The sequence below is a fragment of the Solanum lycopersicum genome, chromosome 1 (assembly GCF_036512215.1).
Source record: "Solanum lycopersicum chromosome 1, SLM_r2.1".
Classification (NCBI taxonomy): domain Eukaryota; kingdom Viridiplantae; phylum Streptophyta; class Magnoliopsida; order Solanales; family Solanaceae; genus Solanum; species Solanum lycopersicum.
Window position 1 is genome coordinate 88,371,861 of NC_090800.1, and position 11,352 is coordinate 88,383,212.

Below are 11,352 nucleotides of genomic sequence, written 5' to 3' on the forward strand. Positions count from 1 at the left end.
TATCATGTATAAAATGTAATGTATCTTACTGAACATCGACTTGTGGAACAATCATCAATATACACGAAAATTCAAATTGAAACTGTATCTCGCGTATCAGATTAATGTATAGCGCTTATATTATTACATCAATTTGAGAGATTTCTATAATTATAAACTTATAAGGGACAAATGATAATTTTATGTTAAAAATATGTGATTTCTGTCATTTGCCCCTTTTTAATTTCCACATTGTAAATTGCAATTCACTCTATTTTTTTTATATAAAAAAGAAAAAATTAAAATTAAAAGCAAAAGAGGCATGAATATTTTTTTTAAAAATTAAATTTAAAAGTAGAGGCGTAAATACTTTACTTTCCAGTGAAGTGTACCTAGTGCATTGGAGAAGTAACAAAAAAAAAATGGCTTCGGAATCATCGTCGGCGGTATCCCCGATGACGGTGGAAGAGTTGACGCTGGCGGTGAAATGGAGCGGTAAAGAGCACACGGTCAGAGTCTGCGGCGATGACACCGTCGGCGAGTTGAAACGACGGATATGTGAAGTCACAAATGTTTTACCTAAACGCCAGAAGCTTCTATACCCAAAAGTTGGTGCAAAACTCGCTGATGATTCTCTTCTTCTATCTCAAATTCCTCTCAAATCCTCCTTCAAAATGACTATGATCGGGTGAGCTTTTCCCTCCTTTTTTTTTCTCCCCAAAGTCGGGTCCGAATGTACTGAATTGGATGTACAGTTTTCGTATAGATTGACGATGCTGATTAATTTGGGATTGAGATTTAGTTGTATGATTAATTACAATCTCTTATGTGTTTTTTTTTAAATTTTTTTAGTATATATACTATTTAATGACTGTTGAAGGTCTTGGGTATGCTTAGGCAGATTAGAGAAAATCGTAACTGACTTTTTAATCTCATTTAAAGCATGTGCAGAGACTTATATGCTGATTGTCAAATTGTATAATTTTAAATATGAGTAGTAACTTATAAGCATGTCCTCATTTTAATTGTTGTTACCAACAGCCTGAATTGGTGAAAAGTTTCTTTTGTTGTTAAATTTGTAGCCAAGATAATAAGGTAGTTTGAATCAATCAACAAGTCTGGATATGAAAAATGAAATAAAATAAGATCTCATCAATCAGAATAATTCTTAACTACTTTGGGTAGAGGATGTATCAAGTAGAGAGAAAGATCTCCTTTTTCTTGTTATTTTCCTCACCGAGCAAATTGCATGATAGGTATCAGTTGTATATGATATAAATGTAACTTCTTTTTTCCCAAAACCAGATGGTACCTGGCATTTTTGCATCTAAATGAATCACTATAGCATATGAACATGTGACACCGTGTCGTACCATTATTTTTAAGTCGATGCTGCATGCATTAATGCATTTGACATTAGAAAAAGATAAACCTGTGGCAGTTATTGGCGAGTACTGAATGGCCAAGTAGGTGTACCATGTATTTAGCAATAGTCGAATCCTCAAAAGGATATTGACAGTTATGTTTATCGCAACATCCAAGCTAAGAGTCATCCTCGACCTATTTAAGAAAAGAAAAGAGAAAACCTAAAGAAAACATTCACGTTAATGATCCACAAACCAATTTGAACAATTTTCGGCTACACCCAGGAAAACACCCAGGAAACCCTTCGGCGAAGCTGTACAATTGCAGATTTCGCTGGACACCAAAATAGACTGTTATTTTCTTCTGTTTGTGTTCCTTTAATGTAAGTGTTCCATAAATGTTATGTTCACAGGTTAATTTTCCGGCCTCACACCATGTTTGATTGCCTATGATAAGTTGTTGATACTCTCAATATAAAAGGTGAATTATTGATCTTGTGCATGTTTGATGTAAGGTGTTCGGCTATAGGGATGAGAACATTTTCCGTTTGTTGTCCCATCTGATTTCTTTTAGTTGGATGAGAAGAATATCACTTTAGGCTCTTTAGATGCAACTCTCTTTAGGTATTTAGAGAGGGGAAGTCTCTTCATAAAGGAATACCTTTTCCGATGCAGGATATTTAAGGAGGAGGCTGAGATGACAGGCTTTTCTTTCAAGCCTTCTTTAATATGCTTATCTTGTTACAAAAGATTATGTGCAATTAAATCCAACTTTTTTTGGTGGTTTGGTATGAGAGCGTGCTTTTGCATCTTATTCTGAAGGAAGTTCACACTATCTTTTTTCTGGTCAAATTATGCTAATAGAATCATGGGTGCTATATAATATAGATCAAATTGCTGATCACTTAAGGTAAGATCTGGTAGCACCAAGTCTAACCTTCTCTTTTTTACCATAAGGTTTGGCAGTACAGCTAAGAAATACATGATTGTTAGATGGAGAGAATAATAATATGGAGATTGTAATTGTAAAGAATCACAATATGAAATGTTCAAAAGAAGAAGAAAAGAATCACAATATGAAACTATAAAGTAGAAAGGATTCACAGTATGGGACATTCATATTGTGCTTGATGTCCAGGCTATTTGCATGGATTGGAACCGAACTTGAACGTTTGTGCCACTAATGCCCTAGGTCTTGATATATCAAATTACTTACTCATTTATTAAAAAAGATACTACATCAAAAATGGTGAAATCATTCTTAAAACCAATCCTTTATATCATTTTATGTAAAATAAGCACAAAATTCTGTATTTCAATCAGTAGTATCGATATAATAAATTTAAAGAAAAACCATTTAATTTGCATGTGGCCTATAAGTGGGTTAAATTACTTTCCTACATCAGTCTAGATTATTATCTTTTGCAATGTACCAAGAGATAACTATTGTCATTAATTTCTTAATATGGTTGATTCTAATCCATTTATTGTCAAAAATCACCTCCAGCTGATATTGGATAATGCAACCATATGGCCAATTTGAAACATGACATCTAATGCAGGGTTTAGTTGACATACCAAATGTTGGCTAGCAATCTCAGTTTTTTTTGTTGATATTTTCTAGATAATTTGTTTGATGTTATGTTCTTGGTGATGCTTGAAATATGAAAATTACATCCTTTATTTTTCTTCAATTTATAATTGCATTCCCTCTCTTTCTCTCCTCTTCCTTTTATCCTTAGGGATAAGTTATTATGTGTGTCGTATGTGCATTGTTGCTTGAGTTTATAACATTTGAATTATGAGAAGAGTTCATTTATGATAAAGTAGTAGAGTAGTAGATTTTCATTACTGTATCCACAAGTCTTCTTTAAAGTTCTTGTTGCTACGATATAGTGCAACTGAGCTTATTGAAGAAAAAACTACTAACTATCAGTCTTTAATTAGGGGTAATGAGTACAAAAACAACATACCCAGTATAGAAATGAGTAACCGTTCAACTTTTTAGGGGTTAAATGAGTATTATTTTGATTTGCAGGACAGTTGAAGATGATATAATTGTGGATCAAGTAGAATCTCCAGATATCATTGATGATTTTGAGATTGAGCAAGATGAAGCTGTAGATATAAAGGATAAAGAAATCAACAAAGAGAAGTTGAGAAGGCGCATTGCACAGCACAAGGTTTTTTCCCTTAACACTTCCCTATTCTTATAATGAAAATTGGATGCCCATGAAACTTGTGAACCTTTTAGGCTGATACATGTCATACTATTATTTGTTTTTACTTGTATGCGTCATTGGAAAACTAATTGAACACATCTATGGAGACGATCATTCTTTTTTATGCACAGAAAGAATGATGGTTGGATTTGGAAATAGAGGAAGTCTTTCTACAATATGAAAGAAGAATAACGTTAACAAAAGTTTATAATTCGGAATTATATTCCATTAAAATCCAGGATCTTTTTATATTACCATCTTGGATATTTTTTTTGAGGACACCATCTTGGATAATGAAGTGAGGAAATTTGTTTTATTCAAAGAAAACAAAAAATTTGGGTTTGGAGTGATTTACAATTTTGATCAAGTTTAGATTTTTTTGCCTTTTGTTTTGTAAACCAGGAAATCCACTGTTCTCAAATTTTAAAGTCCGTGTATAAGTGCCATCCCTCTACCCATTTCCACCTCAACAACAGACTCAGTTCAACGAATGATTCAAACTCGACGCACACCTACCATGTATATCTAATAGTTGAGAAACGATTCAGGAAATATTTTTACTTGGAAGTGATGGAACTTTTTGGGACTTGAGGTTTAGGAGGAATTTTTAGGACTGGGAGGTGACTGAGCTCCAACGATTGCTACAGTTACTTAAAAAGCAATGTGCGCCAGTCAACAGATCCAATGCTTTGAGTTGGGAGTTGAGGAATAACAATATGTTTCCGGTTAAGTCCTTCTATGCGAAGTTCTTTGGTTAGGATAGATGATAACTTTCCATATGCATCAGTTTGGATACGTAAGGTGCCGAGGGACGTATGCTTTTTCACGTTACTAGAAGGGTGATTTTGATGGCGGAGAATCTTAGGAACAAAAGGTTCTTTGCTTGAGCTGGTGTTTCCTTTGTTAGGATACGGGTGAGAACATGGAGCATATTTTATTACATTGCGAATTAGCCACGGGGTGATCGGAGAATACTTTTAGACGGTTCGATGTTTCTTGGGTAATGCCAAGATCCGTGAATGAATTGATGTTCATTCGGAAGAGTGGAGCTAGGAGAAGAAGGCACAAGGCTTGAAATGCTGCTACTCTTCCTTTAATGTGGGTCATTTGGAAAGAGAGATTGGGTGTCTTTGGAGGGAACCATTTTTTGTAGGTTTCTCCTCTTGTTGGTATTCCACTTGTAAATGGCCAAGTTACCTTGACATTATCAATGAAGCTTTGACTTGATCAAAAAATTAAGTGATCATCATATATTCTTCAATGTCACTCTTTGGACTGAAAATAATGAGGATATTGTGTGGCTTGCTTCATTTGCCTCTATTTGGTATATTTAAATGATGGGAACTTCTGCTTCTCAACAATATAATGTTTTGAGTTGTTACATAGCTAGACTAATTTATTATTATCACTTTCATATTTCAAAATACTTTCTGATGTTATTCTGTTTTGGTTCTTTTTTTTTTCCCTCGGGTGAGGGGCTGGTGGGAGTTGGAAGGAGCAGAGAGTGAGTACATTAATGGGGTGATCCATGGAAGTAGAGAGGAAGTGCAAATAAATCCACATGATGGGGTGTGGGAATTGAAATGGGAGGGATTTCATATTTGGTTGCTGGGAGGTTTTGGGTGGAGTGGGTGTAGGGAAGATGATGGAAGGAGTTAGAGAGACAGACTTTATCAACATACAAAATGACTTGTAAAAGAATTAGAGGACCTGGCTGTGGCTATTCTTTCTGATTAGATGGGGATATTGCTTTAATTTGTTATTGGGTTACTTTAATTTTTACTATCAGCCCTGCTTCACCCGAAAAAAAGAAAAGAAAAGAACCAAAACAAAATAACACCAAAAAGTATTTTGACTATTCATTATTGGTGCACAGATTCTTAACTATTTTTCTAAAAATAGCCAAGTTGCTTTTTTGGTAAGATGTGGCTATTGGTGTATTCAACTATAACTAGTTATAGTTATTTAAAATGACATCCAGTATATTTTCTCAATAATAAACAGCTGATATGTGTGGCTTAAAATACACATGATGTGTGACTTGCCCTTTTATGATGATCATATTGGTGATTATTCAGATTGTGCTCCGTAATCCTTGTCGTGAAGGTAAAAAGCTGCTTGTTCTGGATATTGATTATACTTTGTTTGATCACCGGTCAACTGCAGAGAACCCACTCGAACTCATGAGGCCATGTAAGTGTCTTGTTTGTCCATTTTTCCAGTTATCCTTAGCTTGTTTTGTGCTTAATTTTGTCAATTACTGCATGCAGATCTTCATGAGTTTCTCTCGGCTGCTTATGCAGCATATGACATCATGATATGGTCAGCAACCAGGTGAGTATTTACTTTTAGGGCCATTGATAACTCTGATGTGTTTGAAAGTCATAATATTTTTTGGGAAAGAGGTTTGTGATCTATATGCATTGCCTTGCTCATTTTCTTTTTGCAGCATGAAGTGGGTTGAGGTGAAAATGAAACAACTTGGTGTACTCGATAATCCAAACTACAAAATTACAGCTATGCTGGACCATATGGCCATGATAACAGTACAATCGGATCATTATGGAGTTTTCGACTGCAAGCCTTTAGGCCTAATTTGGGCTCATTTTCCAGAGGTTGGCTTTTAAAAAAAATTTAGTTGCTTCTTCTTCAATGAATTAATGGCATTAAACATTATGGTTACGTCGATATTCTGAATAAGTGTCTGAAAGATGGTAATTTGGCACACTAACATGTAATCTTGATTATTGTGCAGTTTTACAGTCCCAAAAATACTATAATGTTTGATGACCTACGAAGGAACTTTGTGATGAACCCTCAAAATGGGTTGCCTATAAAGCCATTCAGAAAGGCACACGCTAATCGGAGCAGTGATGACGAGCTAATGAAGCTCACTCAATATTTGTTTGCCATTTCAGATCTTGATGACTTGAGCCTTCTTGATCATAAAAGATGGGAGTCCTTCGATGGAGTCAGTTTTAAAAAACACTGATATTCCTAAGCGTCTGCAACTCCTTCCGAAGTCAACAGAAAAATGATTTGCGTTGGACAATCAAAGAAATGTATCCATTCCGTTCGTCTACTAGGAGATAACTAATATTTCTGATGTGTACTTCTAATTATTAGGCAGAAGGGTCTATATTTAGCTGAATTCATTTTGTATTTGGATGATTATGGATTTTTGTGTATCATTAAGTTACTTGTTCTATTAGTCATGGTTGTTCACATTATTGTCTGATTCAATGCTCAAAACCAGACTTCTTATTTGTCTTTGACGCATTTCATCTTTCATATTCCAGCTTAGTGCAAAAAATGGGTAAGTGGGATATTTGGTCCTTCAGTTATTGCTAAATTCTGATTTTAGTCCTTGTGATATATTTAGCACATTTCACTCCAATTAATTGATATGTGCATATTTGATGCTCGTGAATATTCACAAATTTAACGTAGTTGTTCATGTGTTTTATTAAACTTGTGCTCCTAGTTCATATTAAACGGTAATATAGTTCAAAGAAGACTTCGAGTCTAACAAAGACACGAGGGTAAAAAATTAAAATTTATCAATAATTGAGGAACCAAACTGCTATTGTCCCTAAATAAATGTAAATGCATTCTGTAAGTTTGTAGTTTTGCTTTTCCATATACTTCCATTTGAAGAAATGAAGTACGAATATAGCTACATGAGCTTTCATTTGATTATGATATAAAATAGATTATTCTGGAAAGTTTGCTTTGTTACAGACTGGAATTTTATAACATTATTTAAATAGTTTAAAAGACATGCGAGGTGTACGTAGCTTAGTTGGAGAGTTGTCCACATTCTCACCCTGATATGAAGGGTTTAAATCTCACTGTATTCTTACGTAAATACATAAAAATCCTTAAATTATGAATCTATAAATATATGATTCTCACGTAACAATCCATATACTATAATCATTCATCTCGTTAAACCAATTATCATTTGTCACATATTATGAATATGATAAATGACACAAAAATGGAAAGCAGTAACCTATTTTGTACAATTAGAGATTAATTCGTAACATAATATTCAAACGTCACCCTATAGATACGCATTCTTAGTACTAAGTCATATAGTCTTAATTATTTTTTGAACAAATAAAAACCATCTCCTTAAATTCATTCTCATTTTATTTATTACTAAATCCAGTGTATTATCTTCCTCTCTCATTTTGGCAGTTCTAACAAAATCTTTGAGTTTTATGAATGTATAAATCACCACCGAATTCATTTATTTATTTATTTTCAAAAAATAATCAAAGATCAATGGCTAATTTTGGTCTAATCTTAGTGTTAGACCTCATATTTCTTATTTATCCAGTTGTTTGTGAGTATTTTTCTGTTTTTTTTTTCTTATATAATTTTTTTTGTGTTTGAGATTTTGTGATGATTAATTTTAGTTATGATGCAGATGGCTATGATCCAATGGACCCAATGGGTAATATTACTATCCGATGGGATGTGACTACTAGCACTGAGAATAATCATCACGTAAGTTTTCCTTTTCGTTACAATTAAAACAAACAATAGTATAACAGAAAATTAATAAAAAATACAAGGTTAACAATCCGATTCAGAGTCAGTAGCATGATAAGACGACTTCACAGTCCTCTGAATTGTTCATTATATTAGGATAAGTATTGTTTATGATGTGGTAGAGGGCCTGGATCATTATCCACTGTGCTGTGTTTTTTGTCATCATTTCTGATTGTTATCATTTTTTTACTGTTATTATAGTAATGGTGGTGGTTGTGTGATTTTGGGTAGATGCGGGTTCTATTTTTTTTTTTTGAAAACTTTTGCTGATCAAAAAGGGATTGTAAAATAATTGAATTTTAAAAAATAACTTGAGATGAAAAAATAGTGAGTTCGTAGCTGTTAAATTTGATGTTTTTTATAAGTTCTTGTTTGGTAAAATTTGACCTAGTACAAGTATGGTTATTTCCAGATGCTATTTTTAATCCAAAGAAAGTACTATTTCCAGATGTTATACAAATACAATTGATTATCGAAGTATATTCTCCTAAAATGTTAGCAGCATTCATTGATGGAAGCTGTTCATTGACCAGACAGAATCTTTGTTATAAGAAAATTATCTTCCACTTTTATGTATCATATCGTTCTGTATGTCTATCTCAGATTAGAGTTTCCATCTTCAACTATCAACTTTTCCGCCACGTAGAGCAACCTGGTTGGAAGTTGAGCTGGGATTGGCATGGTAAGGAAGTAATATGGCAAATGTGGGGTGCTGAAACTACAGAACAAGGTGATTGTTCTGCAATCAAAGGAGACACCCTGCCACATTGTTGTCTGAAAGAGCCTGTGATTCTTGATCTCCTTCCTGGAGCTCCGTATAATAAGCAGGTCGCAAATTGCTGCAAGGGAGGAGTGTTGACATCCTTGACTCAGGACCCTGAAAAATATGTCTCTTCTTTTGAGATGATCATTGCAAGTGCATCAAATGATGGATCCGGGCCTCGTATGCCTGAAAACTTCACACTTGGGATTCCTGGATATACGTGTGGTGTTGCCGTGAAAGTCCCTCCAACCAAGTTCCATGAGGATCAAGGACGGCGACAGACTCAAGCTGTTGGTAAGTAAAATAGCTCCTACTCATCCTATAGGATGATCATTCTGTAACTTTCAATTTTTTGTAATGGTTGCAGCTACGTGGGACGTGATTTGTTCTTACTCCCAGTTTAGAGCATCATCTTCTCCAGCATGTTGTGTTTCCTTGTCTGCTTTCTACAGCGAAACAATTGTGCCCTGCTCCGTATGCAGTTGTGGTTGTCAGGGACAGCGCGGTGCAGCTCAATGTGTGAAGTAAATATCTTACTCTTTAGCCTCAGTGTTTGTACATTATTTAGTCAACTAGTTCCAGGCAGATCGGAGGTAATAGTATATAATATGTTAGCAATTGAGGTTGTTTCCTAGAATCCTAAGGTTGAAATCCTGACTCCGCCTCTGGTTTTTGTTTCCACCAAAACATCTGTCCGAGTAACAAGTCATATTAAACTAGATTGTTATATCTTGTTCATCTAACATGTCTTGTGTCTGGAACTACAGGCGCGGTGAGGTGCCACCAGTTTTACAACTAGGCCATAACGAACTGCCAACGCCAATACTAGAGTGTACACGTCACATGTGCCCAATTCAGGTGCATTGGCATGTAAAGCAGAGTTATAGAGAATATTGGAGGGTGAAGATGACTATTAGAAACTTAAACCTAGTTAGAAACTACAGCCAGTGGAACTTGGTGGTCCTGCACCCAAATTTGAGAAGCATAACGCAGGTTTTCAGCTTCGACTACAAGCCCCTTGATCAGTATGGTGATATAAGTAAGTTATACCCAATTCATTTCTTTCACAACACAAACTCAGCTGGAGTCGGCTATATGAATCTTCTAAATCGATTCTTTTTTTCTTTTTTTTTTGGGTGCAGACGACACAGGGATGTTTTATGGGATTAAGTATTACAATGACATGTTGCTACAAGCAGGAAGGAGTGGGGTTGTGCAAAGTGAGTTGTTACTGCATAAAGATGCAGGGATTTTCACATTTAATGAAGGATGGATGTTTCCAAGAAAGATTTCATTCAATGGTTATGAGTGTGTTTTGCCTTCACCTGATAAATATCCAATGCTTCCAAATATTAGTCAATTTTTGGCTCCTCCAATACTTATCATCATTGTTTTCTCCTTTTGTTTGATATTAACAATATTTTAATGAAGTGTTAATAGTTTCTTACAAGAGGTCTTCGAAGTATAGATGCAAGTATGATATTTTCACAAGATTGTCTTACCAAATCTTAAAAGGACTCTCTCATTCAATATTTTACTTAATACAGTTGTACACCAATATTTCAAATAAATCCAATTTGTTAAGTTGTATTTGGATGGTTATACTTGGTAGGTTTCAAAAAAAGACAAACACATTCCACTAAGCATGACATAGACGATCTGACCCATCTGTTAGTAAACTTGGAAAGTTACAATTACTCTATTTTTCTATATTATTATTTCTTTCACTTGCATACCAAAACTTTTTGCATATTTTTGACCAAACCTCCTAAAAGCATTTGATTTTCTTTCCTATTCAAATTAGGAATACTAATTATAATTTCCCCCAGAACACGTATATATACATATATATTCATTCTTCTCAGGACTCTACATCGAATCAAGGCTATGGCAGACGAAGACCAAAGCAAGAAGGGAGAAGAAGATCAAAGGAAGAAGAAAACAAACAATTCCAAATCTTATCAAGTGAGGAAAGAATGCATAAAGAGGAAATCAATGGAGCTTGCAACTCTCTGCGATATCAAGGTTTGTACGGTTATTACTGGTCCTAATAGGGAATTGCAAACTTGGCCTGACAATTTGAATGCCTGTAAGGAAGTTCTTGATATCTACTCTCAAAATTTGAAACCCGAAAAGAAACACAAGCAAGAAGACAAAGATCTCCCGACGCTAGTTGAATCAAAGCTTGCAGCAGTCAACAGGAGAATTTGTTTCTTGGAGAACAAGAATGTTGCTGATAAGGGAAAAGGAAAGAGAATTGAATGATTTATTTGTATGGATTCAAAGATTGAAATTTTGTTTTTTTTCTAGTTAGTTCGAGGATTTACAGCAATAGGAATATAACCCATATTTTATCCTTTTATTCTTGTGTATGTATTGAATTGAATGGTGGATTAATCCCTCTACTAGAATGCAAAACCCATATGATTTTAATTAAAATGCAATACTTACATGAAATGTCACA

General features: G+C 34.5%; 2 protein-coding genes across 4 annotated transcripts; both read left to right on the plus strand.

The window, feature by feature from the left end:
• The first annotated feature begins 295 nt into the window (after positions 1-295).
• On the plus strand, positions 296-6,831 carry LOC101247564 (ubiquitin-like domain-containing CTD phosphatase). Its single transcript, XM_004230422.5, has 6 exons — positions 296-667; positions 3,382-3,526; positions 5,644-5,758; positions 5,836-5,899; positions 6,015-6,180; positions 6,321-6,831. Exons 1-6 carry the CDS (start codon positions 402-404, stop codon positions 6,555-6,557), a joined length of 993 nt encoding a protein of 330 aa, XP_004230470.1. The 5' UTR covers positions 296-401; the 3' UTR covers positions 6,558-6,831.
• An 845-nt stretch (positions 6,832-7,676) lies between these two features.
• Positions 7,677-11,123, plus strand: LOC101260090 (COBRA-like protein 6). Of its 3 annotated transcripts, none has more exons than XM_010316324.4 (6): positions 7,677-7,916; positions 8,001-8,080; positions 8,729-9,182; positions 9,256-9,412; positions 9,656-9,927; positions 10,031-10,394. In XM_010316324.4, exons 1-6 carry the CDS (start codon positions 7,796-7,798, stop codon positions 10,312-10,314), a joined length of 1,368 nt encoding a protein of 455 aa, XP_010314626.1. In that variant the 5' UTR covers positions 7,677-7,795; the 3' UTR covers positions 10,315-10,394. The 3 variants fall into 3 exon arrangements, 2 of the variants coding, with proteins under 2 accessions (XP_010314626.1, XP_019067347.1); XR_739056.4 differs by lacking the exons at positions 7,677-7,916; positions 8,001-8,080 and adding exons at positions 10,754-10,913; positions 10,987-11,123 and having other exon boundaries at positions 8,117-9,182; positions 10,031-10,108; XM_019211802.3 differs by lacking the exons at positions 7,677-7,916; positions 8,001-8,080 and having other exon boundaries at positions 8,117-9,182.
• The last annotated feature ends 229 nt before the right edge of the window (positions 11,124-11,352 follow it).